Genomic DNA, 18,539 nt, shown 5'->3' on the forward strand with positions numbered 1-18,539 from the left:
CTTGCACATTCTCAGAGAGCACCCTCGATTGGTGTGCATGACTGAGGCACTGACTTCCTAATTACATCATGGAAGTCAGATTTGCATATTCTTCATGTTCCTTTGCACAGTGGAGCGCTCATGGTTTAATAAGACTCCACACACCTAAATGGTGGTCTCTCCTTATGGAGTGACGATATCCCCTCAACCCTATAATAAATAAGGTATAGATACACAAGGGTCATTTTAATAGGATCTGAAATAAGATAAACTCCTACATTAAATACTTTGGAGTAAATTTGCAGTGCTAATATACAGACACCCGACTAGTGCTAAAATAGTTAAAGCGTTCAGAATGACGCCTGCTAGATCACTGCTGCTTATAAAGTCTCATTCCTTCCTGATGTAAATCTTATGTGTTTAAAACTGTTATTACTAATGTGAGCGGTGAATAAACAGCTATGCAGATTCAATTTATGGTCAAGTCAAAGTAATTTTCCACTGTCACCATCATCATGCAATGTTTCCCCAGCAGACCTCTTCCCCACAGCTGTACTACATTGTCACTAAGGGGTTAAGAAGAAAATAAATCTATGGCTGGACAAGTTCTTAGCGAACAGAAATACTTGGTTGCTAACATTTCTAGGAAAATATCCTGCTCCTTATGCTAACAATATGCTTTAAAATAATACAGTCAGCAAACAGAACAGTGGCTAAAGTGTCTTTCCAAAATCATCCAATTTTAGTTCTCCTTTTTCCACTCTAAATTGTGGTTCACTAGTCAAACCATTTGGCGTCCTAAGTCGAAACATGGCCAGGTGTAAGATTTGTAGTCCAAAAACATACTGAAGAAGAACTTTAAGTAGTCATATTTCCAGAATTTTTCTTATTTATTTTTATGCTCTGGTTTGTTCCAAAGATATATAAGGCCCGGTTCCCACCTGCGTTTTGACGTAGTGCAGCAGGGTTTTTCAGAAACTCCGTATACTGCAGAGTTTCCAGGTTGTGATCATTTTAAAATAACCAGTTGCCGCCTTTATGACATTTGTAATAAGCAGAGGTGTTCATGTCATTGACTTAACAGGTGATCCTAGTGACTGAATTACAAATAGGGTTACACGCCTACATTCCCTTTAATTGACTCCTATAAAATTATCTCTAGTGTATGGCTCTAAGGTAAACTAGAGCCCCAGCAGAGACTGATCTATATGCAGTGTAATTTAATACAGTGATAGAGCAGTCATCTATATAATTAACCCCTAGCGTTCTAGCCCCTTAATCAGCATTGACATGATAATCACCCAATAGACTTTGCTGGATTACATAGGTAAATATCTCATCATTGCTGCTAATGAAAACCAGATTAGCATTAGTTGCATAGATGGCATCAGATAATGATGGATTTGTATAATACTATTTATTGACATGCTTAAAAGGCCATTAAACCTGGATTTTAACAAATTGCTTTCCAAATGTATAACAAGCTAAAAAGGTTTGCCGTTAAGACAACAGGCCATTAAAGCAAACTACAAGCGGTCCAGTGGCATTTCCATGAACCACTTTAAAGAGAATCCAAAGTTTGCGACCTTTTTTAAAGGGGTTATCCAATTTTAGAAAATATGTCTGCTAGAGTTCCACTTGCTCTTCTCAGAAAGAGACAACAGGTTAGTTGGTCACAGCTCAGTCCCATTGAAAGAGAAGTGGAGCTCTTACTGAAGGAAAACAGCCATGTTTACTAATCTTAGATAACCCCTTTAAGGAGACAGATGTAGTCTCTACAGGACTACAGCAATGTAAACAGCAATATTCCTTTGAAGATGCAATATTTGAGGATTGAAGTACAGGATGGGCCATAGAACTCCATACAGATGAAAGACACAGCCATGTGCACAATCCCTTAAAGTGAACCTGTCATGTGGGAGATGCTTCTTTATAGTAGCCCTAACGTTGTAAGGTCCTTCTGCCACATAAAAGTTACTACGACTCTAAATGGCACAAGCAGGGGTGTAGCTATATGGGAAGCAACAATAGCAGGAGCTGCAAGTTATTCCTCTGAGCACAAGGTAGGTAGGGGCCCCATAAGCTTCAAGTTATACCTCTGGAACGTCAAAGCCAAAAGTGGTTGCAATTGGATTGGCAAATATAAAAGGAAGCACTTCTTCTCATGTCTTATAAATCCACCCTTGGCTTTAGCTAAAAAAAATTTCAGCAAAATCTGCAACAAAAAATTCTGTTTGTTTTTTTTCAGTAATGTGTGGCCTCAGCCTAAGAGTCATAGAAAATGTAACAGTGGTAGTAACCCGGCAGGAGTTTTTCTTTGAAATGCCAGACAGACCACAATAGATTTAGCATACCTCCTAAACAATCCTGATTTTGGCGGGACAGTCCCGCATTTGCAGTCCTGTCCCGAACAGCTTAGAGATTGTCCCGCTTATGAGCGTTTTCTCTTTAAAAAGTCACTTTGCCCCGATCCTCTGGCTTTCTGCTGCATCTCCTCCCCCACCTCTCACTCGCACGACCTCCCGCTGAGAGAGAAGAGGAGACTGAACAGTGACCTATGAGCTACAGATGCATTGGCCAGGGGCCCAATCGGGATGTCAGAGGCTGGTTCGGGCCCCTGTCTGATGCATTTGCATTGACAAACTGAGTACTGATAGTGGTACGGGGCAGGATCGGTAACCGTGTGGCCCCAGGCTGCCGGCAGTGCTGTAATGATTATAAATGGCTGGCTGTCAGCAGTTTCCCAGGGCCCTGACACACACAGGGGCTGCCTATCAGTGACATACTTTCCCTATTAATATAGGGAAGTATACATCGAGAGGACTGAGGACACCGGGGGAAGAAGCTATCACATTTTATGAAGAGCTCTTTCTGCAGCCTGGACTTCCTCTCCCCCCCCCCTTCCATCAGTGAGTCATCGTTTATCTTCATCGCACCGTGTGGGGACAGAGAAAAGTCTGCTGCGATGTTGCACTTTCTGCTTCAAATGTGAGTATATTTTTTTCTTATTTTGGTAAATGTAATATTTATTAAGTATATGTGTACATTTGTTTAAACCTTAAAGAGGACCTTTCACCATATCCGGGCACAGGCAGTGTTATATACTGCCGGAAAGCTGACAGTGCGCTGAATTCAGCGCACTGTCGGCTTTCCCGATCTGTGCCCGGTGTGAAGAGCTTACGGTCCGGTACCGTAGCTCTTCTATGGTCAGAAGGGCGTTTCTGACAGTTAGCCAGAGACGTCCTTCTGCCTCGCGGCGCCTATTGCGCTGTGCTGTGAGAGCCGGGAGGAACTCCCCCCTCCCTCTGCTCACAGCGCTCGTCCATAGACGAGCATTATCAGGGAGGGGGCGTTCCTCCCCACTCCACAGCACAGCGCGATTGGCGCCGCGAGGCAGAAGGACGTCTCTGGCTAACTGTCAGAAACGCCCTTCTGACCATAGAAGAGCTACGGTACCGGACCGTAAGCTCTTCACACCGGGCACAGATCGGGAAAGCCGACAGTGCGTTGAATTCAGCGCACTGTCAGCTTTCCGGCAGTATATAACACTGCCTGTGCCCGGATATGGTGAAAGGTCCTCTTTAAGTACTATCATCTATTATACACCACTACCATACACATATCACTATGATAGACACCATGATAGTACTTAATGGTTAAAGTATGTGTCTTGTATACTGTGTGAGGACTGTATGTTTGTACACAGGTATGTGAGAGGATATACAGTATGCTATAATAATGTGTGTTTGAATATATGGGAGTAAATAAAGTATTCATACATTCATGTATATATTTGGCATATATGGTATATGTATATATATATATATATATATATATATATATATATATATGCGCGCGCGAGTATATATGAATGTATATGTATGACTGTGTAGGTGACTGTTGCAATTTTTGGAAATCGCAGCATGTCAGGGCTCATTCGCATCTGCGTCCGGGGTCTCCGTTTATACAGGTTTCCGTTTCCTGCCTGAAACTGGACAGGAGACGGAAACCTGCAGGCATTTTTCAAACCCACTAAATTGAATGAGTTTGAATAGGGTCCGGCCGTGAGCGCCGGTGAGCGATTTGTACTCTCTGCGGCAAAGCAGGTTTTTTTTTTTTTTTTTTTTTTTTTTATTGGACATGCAGGGCTGTGTGTCCGGTTTAAAAAAAAAAGCAAAAAAACAAAAAAAAAAAAAAACACGGTTTCGCCGCAGAGAGCACAAAGCGTTCACCGGCGCTCACAGCCGGACACGGTCTGCCAGGTTTCTGTCTTCTGTCAGCAGAAGACTGAAGCCTGAAAACGTAGATCGGGCGCTGGTGTGAACCCAGCGTCACTTATACCTACAGAATCACTTACAGTGTCCCTATAGGTATAATGGAAGCAGAAAGTCCTCAGAGGAAACCTCTGTGGAGTGTCTGCAAAAAGCGCTGCAGGAAAAACTGATGTGTTGCCACCAGGGTTTTCCCACAACGCTTTTTTGCTGCGGGACGCTGTGTTAGGCTTTATCCTTATAGTGTGATGTACAGTATATTGAGATGTTAAAGAGGACCTTTCACCTCCTGGGGTACATGCGGTTTAATACACAACTAGAAAGCCAATAGTACGCTGAATTTGGCGTACTATCGGCTTTCCTGTTCTGTGTCCCCGGTGAAGAGCTATCAGTACAGTTACTGTAGCTCTTCACTGTCAGAAGGGCGTTTCTTCCTCACAGCAGCGTGTATTGCGCTGTACTGAGAGATTGGGGAGGAACGCCTCCCTCCCCTCCTGATCGTGCTCGTCCATAGACGAGTACTGGGGAGGGGTTCCTCACCGCTCAGCGTCATCGCCGGGCAGTAAGCAACGTCCCCTCTCACAGTACAGTGCAATAGACGCTACAGTGAGGAAGGGCACCGGCACCAATAGCTCTTCACTGGGGGCACAGAACGGGAAAGCCGACAGTGCGCTGAATTCAGAACACTGTCTGCATTCTAGTAGTATAGAAAACTGCATGTGCCCCAAGTGATCAAAATAGCAGTGAATCTCAATTTATTTTTTCCACACTGTTTTTGTCCCCAGCAGTTTTTGTCTCCAGCACCCCATTGTCCCTGCCTGTGTCTGTTCAGCCTCATTCCTGGAAATCCTGTACCTAAATAGTTTTAGCAATTATATGAGGTGCAGGACTCCCAGCAAGGAGGCACCGGCACGAGACTAAATGGACACTGGCGGCAGATAATGGGGCATCGGGGACAGGTGAAGGTGCTTTTTATTTTTTTTTTATTTTTTTTTTTTTATTTTACACCTCCCGCCCGGCACACGAGTTGCTTCAATTCTTGGACAAATCTTTACAGGATTTATCCTTCTATACAATATTGATGTCTGTCCTTAGGATAGGACATCAATATTAAATCTGTGATGATGCAACAGCCAGGACCTCTGCAGATCAGCCCTTCCAGGACAGTGTGGCTACAGGTAATGGTAACATTTCTAGGAGCCATGCTGATCACTTTCCATACAGTGTTTAGCAGTAGGTGTAGGTAGTGCATTGTTGCACATCGTATGGTGGATGAGCATGTTATTACTTTCAGCCACTCTGTCTCAGAGGTCTGCAGGGGTCCTGATGGTGGGCCCCTAGAAACAATTCCACTGGTGGGCCCTAGACATCCCAGTCCAACAGATAAATGTCCCCCTCTAGTTGCTCCCAGTTTAATGTCCTGCTCTAGCCTGCCATTAATTTATTGTTCCCCTCCAACTACCCTCACTGCTAACGTCCCCCTCTAGTTGCCCCCAGTTTCATGTCCCCTCTAGTTACCAAGAGTTTAAACTGGGGCACCAGGAGAGGGACTTAATACTGTGGGGCAGTTGGAGGGGAACATTATAATGTGGGGACATATAATGTACGGGTGACTATAGGAGGATTATACTGTGTGGGGAGTACATGAAAAATGAATTAGAATGGGTGGGGTCAACATTAAAGTGGGCGGAGCTAAATTTGCCACGGCATGCTACTCACGCCGCACATTTTGTTCCTCTTCCCGTTCAAAAGTTGGGAAGTATGAATTTAGAGATAGATAAATTCAATCAGACTTTCAGATTTCAATGAAAATAGAATAAACTGTTGTCAGACCTATGACAAGTATTTGGAAAATACATTTTTTTTTTTTTCATATTCCTTGCAGATAGTTTGATAAACTAACACCAGGCTTTCTTAAAATAAATAATCTGCCAGTAATATCTAATATATTGCTCAGGAAAAATGAACGTCAAAAATACTTTTCTGTAAAGCTATTTCATGGACACTAGGTGGCGCTACCCTCAATACAATACAGATCTATGTCTATATGAAAATGTATATTAAAATTATATATTTAAATAATCTCTATATACTGTAAGTATACACAGACCTATATAGATCTATATCTCTATAAATTTAACCAATATAATTTGGATGTTAAGATTGCCATTCTAAGTCTTCTGGATGTGTTAAAAACCAAAAGAGGGCAATTCTATAGGGCGGTGAGGGGGTTTTAATGTAAGTCAGCAAACAGATTTAATTCTATTTCATTTGTTGTTACTAAACGATACAAGCTAAAACTGAACTTATATGAACTAATCTGTAAAAGCAACCATCACTTGTACAGTTGGAACGAAAGAAAAACATCTTATAGTATCTGACATTATAATGGCATCAGTATGGCCATATATAAATAAGTTCAGTTGCCCAGACATTTGTTTGTTTGTTTTTAACTCTTTAAGGCCAATATAAAAGTGATATTCTAGAGTACAAAGCAGTTGCAAAAAGCTTCTCCTGCTCTGGAGGAACAGTACTGTCCATTGATTTCAATGGTATAGTGTATTTCTTGACTTGTGGTGAAGCTGCAGGAATATAAACCACTACCTGGTCTCCACAAACTTTACAGCTGGTCACTGTGGGTTCCCTCAGCTTTGCGTATTGTCAAGGGACACTTGTAACTGGAAGGCATTTTCCATGGTTTCCAACCGAACATTAAACCTAAAACCTGTGAAAACTTTTGATAATTTTTTCTCATCAGATTACAGCGTGGTACATATTGCTCATGATGTGTATCTCTTGCCATCACTGCTATGTAAGAGGTCACTACTAATCACACGGAAGTATCAGGGCAATTGTATAAACGGATATATTTTATCAGACGCCTCTGATCTAAGAAGGAAGCATATGATTTGGTCTGTTAGAGGCTTGGACATCACCCTCAGAGACGGTTATAAATTATAATCTAGGGACACGGATCTTGCAGACATCACACTGCTATGACAGATACATCTTCTGATGTGCAGATGAAGATAAATGTTCTTGTGAGTGCACTCTTGGAACAGATTCTAAATTCCTGAAGCTTTCAGGATGACAAACATTATATGAGAGATGCGCAGCCATTCTCCGCATCTTGTCACCCAGACACTTGCTTTTACTGAATACACCTTCCTGACACTGTTTACATCAGGTCTGTCCTGTTTATACTGTGCGTCTGGATTGTTATGAATCAGTAAAGACACAATTTCCTTCCTTTTTTAAACTAACGGCCCCAGATCTGCCAGCAGAGGCTGTGATGTGTACATTGTGGTCAGATAATGAGGAGGTGGGTTTTCTGCGAGCTGCAGTGTAGAAGACACCTGTCTGAACAAGCGCAAACAGCAAAGCTGTCAGAGGCAGATAGCCATATACACATTATACCAGGGAGGTAAGTAACATGCTAACATTACTAATAGCACACATAACTACAATTGTTATATTGTGACAGCTGCAGTATTGTTGTATCAGCTCTCTAACTACATATAATGGTTATATTCAGGGTATACGTTGTATGTTAGACATTCAGTTTACCTGAATTTGGTAATCTTCACCTATGCCCTCCAGCTTCTTCTTGCATTCATATATGGCTGACTTGATATCATGCATTTCCGAACATAAGGAAATAGCATAGTCCACCTAGATCAGAAAAAAGTAAAACTTGTCAACAGGTCCCTCTTACTAGCAGGAACATTGAAATAAACTAAGTGTAATTGTCCATAATATGTGCCAGAAAGGATTTTAGATGGGGAACTTCACTAGGGAGATACAAAAAGTAATCTGTGTAAATGCAAACAAATAAAGCAACATAAATAACCTATTATATAGCTACCCAAGTGATATCTCCCGCACAACTAAATCATACAATGACAGACAGTAAGGTTATGCAATTATACAACCAATTCAGATTATTTGTTTTACTGGCCATTCAGCAGGAAGTTATTTTCCCTAAAGAACTCAAAGATTAATCTGTGGGGATTAAATCACAGAAAATTGCACAAACTAGGACACTTTTAAAGAGGGATTAATCTCAAGAGAATTCATTGTAGAAAGTAATCTGCCTGTGTTGTTCAGCCTTTAATTACATACATGAAGCTAACCACACTAGTATTATCCACAAGTACAATACATTATGTGGGTAAGGCAGAGATGGAAGACAAAACACATGAAATATCACATTGTTATGTTTTATCATTATTGTGCCATTATAGGAAATACACAAACCTTATTCATTGGCTCCTGGAATTGGCACACTCATCTGTATGCACGATGGCCATAAGTACTCCAACCTATAGTACTCACAATAAAAGCCAACTACTGTTCTATAGGGTGTGATCATTATTCTGTTATCCACTCAATGCAATTACATTATTATTATTTATATACAGTATAATTCCCTGGTGCTGTACATTTGAGGATTTACATACGATACACAAACTATAAAAAAATACAATACTAACAGTGACCAACTGGCAGAGCGGGATAGAGAGCCCTGCCCACAAGGGCTTACAATCTATAAGGGAAGAGGGATAGAGACAGAGACATAATGAATGTACCTACCAGCAGTGGCATCACTAGGAACAGTGGGGCCCCGTGGTGAACTTTTGACCCAGAGTATAATAATCGGAGACCCAGGGGAGGATGCAAACATAAAAAAAACACTGTTACTTACTTCTCCCTGGCTCCGATGCACTCCCTTATGATGCGGCCATCTTCAGTAATGGCCCAGACATCACTTGAGCCGGGCTTGTGTCAAGACACATAAGGACTCAATCCTGGTCCACGTGACATCTGTAATGTCACACAAGTAGGTCCGAAGCTTGCCGGAGCCAGGAGATATAAGTAATAGTGTTTATGTTCCCTAATATTCTGGGCCCTATGGCAGCTGCTAACCCGGTAGTTATGCCCCTGCCTATGAGGATAGCAGATATAGCAGCTGCTATGACACCCAACAACTAGAAGCCCATTTCCTCTGACAACAAGGGTGTAACTAGTGATACCTATGAATTACAGAAGGGAATGTGGAAAACTGAATGTACTTCTAACACTTTACTGGCTCATCATAATGCCTGCATGTGACAGCATTAGGATTAATTTCTCTATATGCTGTGATGCCAGAGTATACACAGTGATCTTTTGTGTGTGCTATGATATCGCCATTTGCATTTTACAGTACCTTTATATCATAGAATCACTGTATGCATTATCCCTGTACATGACATCCCTGTGTGCATTATTCCTGTTCTGACATCACTGTGTGGGCTATACCTGTACTCTGAAATAGATTTTACAGTACCAATAATGTGCACAGCACTGTGCTTTATTCCTATGTAAAGGAGACCAAAAATCACATGCAACATGCACACAGCATAGCCCAATGCACTCACAACCCAATGTTCTATTATGCATCAAGCACAATGCAATCCTGTACCTATACAACCCTTACTAACCTGGACAACAATCTGCTTATTTTAAACCTTTTTTCACTTTTTGAAAGCTACATAATAAAAATGTCCATTGTCATCACTTCAGGTTAGTCACATGATGTGGGAGAATGCTACTATAACAAAAAAACCTTTTCCCGAGTCATGTCACAAGTTACCTCTTCAACTATTTGTTCTCCATTTGGTACCATATTGATGAAGTTTTGTATCACTTGAAATCGTTGTTTTGGAAGGTCATTGGTGTTCTGGGTGACCCTAGAATGCAAATGGATTGTATTCAGAGAAAGTGTGTATAAAAGGGAGTTAGACCTTAGCCCAGGGACATGTATCCTGAGAGATGCACTTTATACTAAAACAGTTTCTAGTCAAGCATACCAACTAGTTCAGACATATGGCTTGTAAAGAATAAATTATAACAAAGCCAAGTCTTTCCGTCTGCCAAATTTCACTGGTACCAGATATTCTTGAGCTACTACAAGACATTGTCATAGAAACCAGCGCCCGTCTATGAGCATTACTGTGTAACACCATCTGATTTATATTATCACAGGACAGTAAAGAATGTGGACTATGCAGAGTGAATGTTCATGTATTCAGGGTATGGCGCTATGTACTGTGTGACCGTATCATCCGCTGCACCTGCACCTTTCACAACCTGAGTCTAAAGAGCACAGTGACGTGCATACGGTTGATTTGTTATCTAGCTGCATTATCTGTGTTACTGAAAGCCAGCCTGTCGCAGGCACACAAGGCTGAGTTCATAAACTGCTAAATTTTATCACAGCACAAATTATGCAACATGCAGATTAACAGATGTTGATGCAAATTGCACCCACTTGCAGCACTAAACTGCACCATGCCCTGAAATCTGTGCAGCTTTATGATCCCATTCACATGAATTACCCTGTACCTTGTCATGGATTTTTGGATTTGTAACAAATGTACAATCTATAAAAGGACCAGTTCTATAACCTTTAGAATAACTCACCTCTGTTTTTCAGCTGCACCTTTTCGATGATACAAAACTAATGTTCCCAGAATCATGGCCAAGTTCGTCCTGCCGACTCCTGTCTGACAACTGAAAAGCAATGCGGGTGGAGGGCAGCTGGCATCATGAAGCAGCAGGAGGCAAGGGTTTTCCTGAAACACAGAAATATATGCTTTACTGGAGAACTCCACAAAGGATGTCAATTCAATAAAGGAATCACAGCAGAGGAGCGGGCGAGGGTATACACAGGGAGCCCTTTCCCTATGAACAACTTAGATACTGTGGTCAGCATGGATTGTAACATCTAATGGGTTAAACGCCTGGTATTAGAGTTTCCTCAAAAACTTTGTATCACAGTGGGAGTATGGTAGTCAGTCAGACCTGGGCTCCCATTGTGATCACACAGGCACAACTCCTGTGACTACGTGACCTTCTTGATGTACTTAAATACAAGTCTAAAGTCCAAAGTGTGTTAATGCCTTAAAACACTGACGGATATGGTGTTTCTGGGATCCCAAATAAGGCCAAATGTTTATGGTGCTTGCAGAAATCCATACACCTGCTGCAGAAACTGTCCTATTCAGAGGTATAGAAAGTATGTTCAGTCACAGACGAGAAAGCCAGCACCATCAGAGGTATTCATACATACAAATTTATATATATATATATATATATATATATATATATATATATATATATATATATATATATATAGTCATTTTTATCATTTGCAAGCTTGATAATCACATCAGCTGATTTTTTGTAAAAACACTTTCTAAAAAACAAACAAAACCATCGCAAGAAGTCACATAAACAAGGATGTCTTTGAAGAGAACAAGTCTGAGCTTTGTGAGCTGATACACAGGAGATTTGGCAGGTTCACATAAGAGCACAGCATTTACTCAAAGTGATATTTGCCAACTTCAAACAATTCTGTAAGTGCAGTGATTCACGGCCTGGCACTACTTGTCTAGTCCATGGTAAGGTGCCAGATTCACATCTGAATGTATACTGTGTGGGCTAAAGTTCAACCTAATATATCTATATATAAATGTCTACTTCTATCACTTCTTGCTAAAATGTCTAGTACTATAGACTTGTAAATCTGCACCAAACATGGTGTTACTTCTGCTGTTCCACCTCATGGTTACTTTCAACGATCTAAACTCCCTTGGAAACATATTGTACTGGGGGAACAATATGTACAAAAGCAGAGCTTTCTTCAGTTCTCTATACATGTTCACCTCATGTCCGATCCAGCACATGAAATACAAGCACTAGTTTCAATCCCCTTCCTGTCAACCAACTGTTAACCTGTATTACAGGTTTTATTCAGTGCAAAATGAACAGAGGTGACATTTTACAAATTAAGCATCTAACTGAATAAGAAAAAGGGATCACATGAAAATCTAATACATTCCTACTTGTCTCAAAGCAGGGATGTAAGAAACAACAACAACAACAAAAAAAAACAAAAAAAAAACATAACCAAGCACTGCTGATAAAACAGTTTAAAATGACTTTTTGGGTTGCAATGTGTGTCAAACTTCAGTTACTAAGTGGTGACATTTGTTTCTACGTTCTTATCTCACAACAGTTCTTAGGGCCTGAAGAAGACATTGTTCCAAATGCAGAAATGCGTTAGCAGCCAATAAAGTTATTTTAAACAGACTTGAAACCCTTCTATCTAGCAGCACTTTAATATCTGTTTTGGGTTTTTTTTTTTTCATCCCTCTTCCATTGTTCCAGATAACTGTTGCATTACCGATCCAGACTAGAAGACTGACTTGCAGCTAGCATCATTTTCAACCGTAGAGTTGTCTCTGGTACTTGCACATTGCTTCTCTCATACCCCCTTTCTTTTGCCCTAATTTTTTCTGCACCCTGGAAGGCTTGCTCTTTTCTTTTAACTTACCCTGAGAAAGTTTACAAAAGCATCAAACTGTGATTCCAGAGGAGCGCCATCTACTGGAAGGGGCAAACGATGGTATCTGTGAATAAGAGTGTGAATCCTTATTACTATATGTTCAGATAAAATGCGTTTGGTTGCTATACCTAAAAACATCATACTGTACATATTCATTTAAAGAAAATGAAAAGTAATAGGTAATCAAGTATAGATATGCATATCTGTTCTACATACATCTTTATATTCTATTAATGTATCCCGCATTTTATGTATCAGTTATCGTTCGAATACTCATCTGTGTGTAACTTAACCTATAGGTACAATTTAACACAAAGATTAACTTTATAATTTTGATTTCACCAAAATAGATCCATAAATACATCCAAAACTAGAGTTATATTAAAGTTATCATGTCCTGTATGATGTAACATATTATATACTGCTGCAAAGTTGCTCTCAGTTTCGGAGGCATGTGCACCAATTCCAGAGATATTGGTGCCATTAGTTGCAGCTACAAGTATTACTGCACTGTCAGAGGCCGAGCCCACTGAGGTTAGAGCATGAATATGTATTTTAGGACCCACTTACTCTGTTTCCATATGTACATTCCTATATTTGGAAATAGCAGAAAAAAAAAAAATGGTATTGCTTGAGCGCTGCTGGTGTCTAATGAATGAAAGGTACTGCGACCAGCTAATAATAAATGTATTTATTTCACAAGACTGAACGTAAAAATGGGCAACGCATTTCAACGCCATCCTGGTATCTTTGTCAGGCCAACAAAGGCTCAGTCAGGTGGAGGCATACTGTATACTGTATTTTTAAGTCATTTTTGAGGCAATGAAGCAGCAGCGTGAATCCCTCCTAACAAGTAGATGTTACACATCAATAAAGTTACAGAAATACTTTCTCTCTCTCAATTGACACTGCTAATGCTGCTCACCTGTAGGAGGGCAGTAAGAAAACAGGTCTGTTATAGACTTCTTCCGTCACATGTACGTCTTCTTCACACTCAATCTTCACAGAGTGAGGCTCATCCTTAAAATGCTCTATGTCATTATATACAAAGTAACTGTTCCCACTCAACTGAGCAAAGTCATACAGCTAAACAGATCAGAAATAAAAAATAAAAAAAATGTTAATTTTTTTTTTAAGGGGGTGTCTGACAGCTTTAAAAAAAAATAAAAATAAAAAATTATAGAAATACTAATTAATATATATCTTATACACTGCATCCAGAGGTCAGTCAACACTAATTTTATGACTAGCCCTATACACAATGTATTTTTGTCTTGGCAAAAAAATAAATAAAATAATAAATAAATAAATAAAATAAACCACCACCACTTTCAGCCTCAAAAACTATATCATGTTACAGATGTTTCATGTGGGGAGACTACACAAAGAAATGGGGCATACTGGAGAGTGGTGAATAGAACTTAGTATGAAATGTATCTCTTTACCTCTTTCCGAATAGCAAGTTCTAAATTCTCTACCCGAAGTCCTTTCTCCAGGTTGTGCAAATTTTCATGCAAATTCTCCTTCCTTCTGGGAGTATAAGGCACAAAGTCACTTTCCAATCTGAGGAACACCACAGGCTCTTCACGGACACAGACAAACATGCATTCCTGCAATAAGAGATAATAAGGATTCACCATCTTAAAAAGCAATTTAACAAACATTGAGCCCTAGTAAAGAGAGAACCTATCACGCCAGTGCTTAGCATCTATTCATAGGCACTCATTCCGACACACTAGGTCTTAACATACCTGACCATCCAGTGCCGTTTTGGTGCCAGATATGCAAAATTTGGCTTTCTATTGTCAGGTATGCTATGTCAAGCAGGAGCAAGCAAGGGGGTGTGATTCATATCTCCAAATCAGAGGTGGACAGTCAGAGCCCAGAATCACACCCCCTGCCTGCTCCTGCCTGACACTGCCCACCTGAAAGAGCCTAAATGGCATATGAGGAACAAGATTTAACAGCGCTTATTGCTCTGGAACGGGGGTGGGAAGGGGATCTAAAGAAAAATTCCAACTGTGTCAAATTCAGTTAGACAGCACCTAATAAATGATGCAGAAAGCTGGACTTATCAGAGGTGAAAGGTGAAAGGTCCTCTTTAAATACTAACTTTTCCAATAAGCAGGAGCTGATGTGATGGGGTTATCGTTCAGCACCATTCTAGGCTTAGGCTCTCAGCAAAAAAAACTAATTTTGAACTGAGGGGAAAGACAGACAAGGAGGATTGACCGGACTATTTATATTATTATCCCTTATTGTGCGCTTACAGAGCTTGTCTATTTTAATGTTTTGGGGGTTTTTTTTGTATTTATGGCCCTGTCCACTATACCAGTGCAAACACCGATCTAGTTAAAATGCATCCTGCAAGCTGTCTTATAAACTGCAAGCCTGCGATTCAGGCCTGCGATTTACAAGACAGAGAACTGACGTCTGCTTCTCAGCACAGGCCGAGGTCATCACGTCTCCTGTGCTGAGACACAGACGTCCTATGCGTGGACAGTGCGATCAAGAAGAGGAGGCGACAGCGGCTCCATTCAACAGGATCGTAGGTAGGAGAGTAGAAGTTTTTCTTTGTGTTTTTTTTTTTTTTTTTTTTTTTTAGCACAGTTGTAGCTAATTTAGTAGTAAAGGGGGGATTCATTAGTGGGTATTAGGATGATAGGGGGTAATTTATGTAAGGGGCATTGTGAATATAATGAGGTGGGTATTTATATAAGGAGCATTATAAATACAAGGAGGGGGGTTATTCACATAAGGGGCATTATGAATTTAAAGGAGGGGGATTGTTTATCTAAGGGTCCATTAGGGGGGCAACATTTATATAAGGGGTGCAGAATTTATGACAGGGGGAATTAGGGGCACAACATAAGGGGGCAATTAATTTAAGGTAGGACTTGACCTTTATTAAAGCTAAGTACCCATGTAGTGGGCCGCAGCAAAAAAGCTCTGCAGGAAAAACCACAACGGTATAGCAATGTGGTTTTTCCCGCGACACTTTTCACAGGAGGTCTGCACACTTTCTGCTTCCATAATGCCTATAAGGAAACAGCCAGGTTTTCCAAAGGTATATTTGACATGCTGTGATTTACAATACGACAACAGTTTTGGAAATCGCAAAGTGTCTGCTGCTCTGTCTGTCGCCATTTTGCACTGGTCTGTTACATGCTCGTGTAACAGACCATCGCAAAATAGCGGTGGAGCGAGCGCATTCTGTCAGATGCCAACACAAGGCAGAAGATCAGATGACCATGAGGAGCGTAAACAGAACTAACTAAGGGGTGTGAGAGGGTACAACACAAGGGTGCTCGGAGCACAGGGGAAATACCCTCTGTGTTCCGAAGGTGTAATTTCCCTATCGCAATAAATGGATTTTTACAAAAACGTTAGGGAGAAGAAGAGAAAGGAAGACGTAGAATAGGTCTTTTTAGGACTATTCCAACGTACCATTAGTTCAAAAGGTGATTTTCTAATGAGAGACTCCTCTTAAGGAGTTCTCCAGCTCATTTTTATTGATGACTGATCCTCATAATAGATCATCAATAAGAGATAAGTGATTCTCAACTGATCAGCTGCATGAAGGGGCCATGACAACTGTTTATATCACATGCTGTCTGTCTATAGTGACCATGTGATGCAATTACAGTCACATAGATGTGTAAAGGATGAGGCTGTAGTTACATTACATGGCCGCTATGAAATGAATAACACTATAAACAGTAATGTGGTCACGACGCTTACAAACATAACACGGTTCATTCAAACAGCTGATTCTGAGGGTCCCGGGTATTAGAACCCCAGTCATTTTTTTTTTACCTTTTAATTAGAAAACACCTGGGGCATTATTAATAAGGGGCACAATTTAGAGGAGGTACACAAGGAAGTTATTTAAAGATGCACTTGGGGATAATATTCATTATGAGGGGGTTATACTATATATGTTATAACTGGGGTAGCAGCATGATGGCTGTACAGGTGAGAACAATGTCAGTCAGGTGCCTTAGAAAATAAGGAGCCGAAGATGCCTGTGCTGAAAACTTTACAAAGACTGGAAGTAGTGGTCATGGCGGTCCAGATGAAAGACGGGGAATATGAACTATTAGTCAGAGAAGTCAACCTGTAAGCCACTAGATGTTACTGCACTATATTCGTCTGCAGAGCCCTGTGTAGTGCCGATATATACCACTATACAGTCACTGTATAGTGATAATATCGTTACACCTATGTTGGGGTCCCACTTGGACATATTCGCCCCCTTGTGCTGAACCCCTAACTACACCTCTGACTAGGCCATAAATATCAGATCAGTGGAAATCCAGCTCTCTGCACTCACGCTGATCAGCTTTAGGAAGGGGCCTCAGTGTTCAGCTAAAGTGACTAGGACCACTATAGAAAACTTTCATTCAGAGATTGGTGGTTTTGAATAAATAGCAAAATGTTATATAACAAAAAGAAGAGCTATGGCATTATGAAGTCAAATAGTCAATGCATTTCCACATTTCCCTGGACATGAGCAGTAGCCACTACTTCTATTTGTTACCTTATGTCCATCATTCTGGAGCTTCTGCAGTACTTGCTTGAAGCCACTCAGGCTGGGTTGGCCCATTCCATACACTTCATATCCTCCTTTTGCTTGCCGGAAATTTGGTGCACCAAAACTACTGGTAGTGTTTAGGACATCTAATTTGCTGTACACATCCCGTACCATAAAATATTTACCCTAAAATAAAATTCAACAGTATTTATCATTACATATCATTTGAAGCAGGACACAAAAAAAACCAAACTATAAGTCAATGATCAAAGAAACCATCTTTCAATTTTGCAAAAAAAAAAAAGTGCTATTCCACTCACATAAGGACAATCTACGATAGGTCATGTGTTGTTACTAGATATAGCACCAATAGTACCAACAGCGTAAGGAAAAAAAATATTCTTGTCAGCTCTTCAATAAAGAACATTGCACATGTTTAATTTGTTGCTTTTAGAGATTGACTATAATCACAATTTTTTTTTGTCAAACTTTGATGAAAATTTTACAACCATCGGAGGGCCACACTGTGGCTCAGTGGTTAGCACTGCAGCACTGGAGTCCTGGTGTTCAAATCCCGCCAAAGGACAAAAAAAACATCTGCAAGGAGTTTGTATGTTCTCCCCGTGTTTGCATGGATTTCCATCCCACATTACAAAGATAGGGAAAAATGTACATTGTGAGCTCTGTGTGGGCTTACAATCTACATTTAAAAAAAAAAAAAAAAAAGAAAATAAATTTTACAACCTTCAAACTGGTACATCTGCTTGAGTTTTTATTTTCTTAGAAGCAGACCTTACGTTGGTCATGGTGTCCTATCTCAGGTTGAGAGGACATGGTGACTGAACGTTTTCGGAAGATCTCACCTGTACAAGATAGTGTTCCGGCATGGTGTCTGAAATCCTTCCAACAGAATAATTGGCTTTAAGCAAGTCATCGTGAATCTGGAACTCTTCTTTACAATTGTATCTAGAATACAAAAGCCCACTCTATTTTTCACGCTATGATACTTTTTATGTTTACACTTAGATTATGTCATATTAAAGTACAATAATGGCATTAAAACTAATAGTATAAATGCCCAATTGGGTCATGTTAAAACAAAACTAAAAATTAATAACCCCTCTGTGATCCCATACTTCTCTAGCCCATACTGAGCTCAATTTCCTTGCCTTGTGTCTCCTGACACAGGAAATGCTCTGAGATGCCGCTCCAGCCAATCACTGGTGGATTTTGGAGAGAAGAGTAGCAATTTCACCATAGTAGTAGCCACTTTTAAAATATACATTTTTTTTTTTCCCAAGGCTGGCAAACATGTTTATTATATTCTTCAATGTAGGACTGCGATAATCCTCCAGTAGTTTAG

The 18,539-nt window shown here is 40.4% G+C and overlaps 1 protein-coding gene across 3 annotated transcripts in view; it reads right to left on the minus strand.

The window, feature by feature from the left end:
* Positions 1–18,539, minus strand: part of PALD1 (phosphatase domain containing paladin 1) — a 179,635-nt gene that overhangs the window by 69,998 nt on the left and 91,098 nt on the right. For all 3 annotated transcript variants that reach the window (XM_075258175.1, XM_075258177.1, XM_075258176.1), the window contains 8 exons: positions 18,040–18,142; positions 17,183–17,362; positions 14,088–14,252; positions 13,568–13,728; positions 12,631–12,706; positions 10,716–10,867; positions 9,886–9,982; positions 7,818–7,922 (listed from right to left, as the gene is read on the minus strand). In XM_075258175.1, the coding sequence (XP_075114276.1) occupies positions 7,818–7,922; positions 9,886–9,982; positions 10,716–10,867; positions 12,631–12,706; positions 13,568–13,728; positions 14,088–14,252; positions 17,183–17,362; positions 18,040–18,142 (1,039 nt within the window). The remainder of the gene's footprint in view (positions 1–7,817; positions 7,923–9,885; positions 9,983–10,715; positions 10,868–12,630; positions 12,707–13,567; positions 13,729–14,087; positions 14,253–17,182; positions 17,363–18,039; positions 18,143–18,539) is intronic.

This window comes from Leptodactylus fuscus, chromosome 10 (assembly GCF_031893055.1).
Source record: "Leptodactylus fuscus isolate aLepFus1 chromosome 10, aLepFus1.hap2, whole genome shotgun sequence".
NCBI lineage: Eukaryota > Metazoa > Chordata > Amphibia > Anura > Leptodactylidae > Leptodactylus > Leptodactylus fuscus.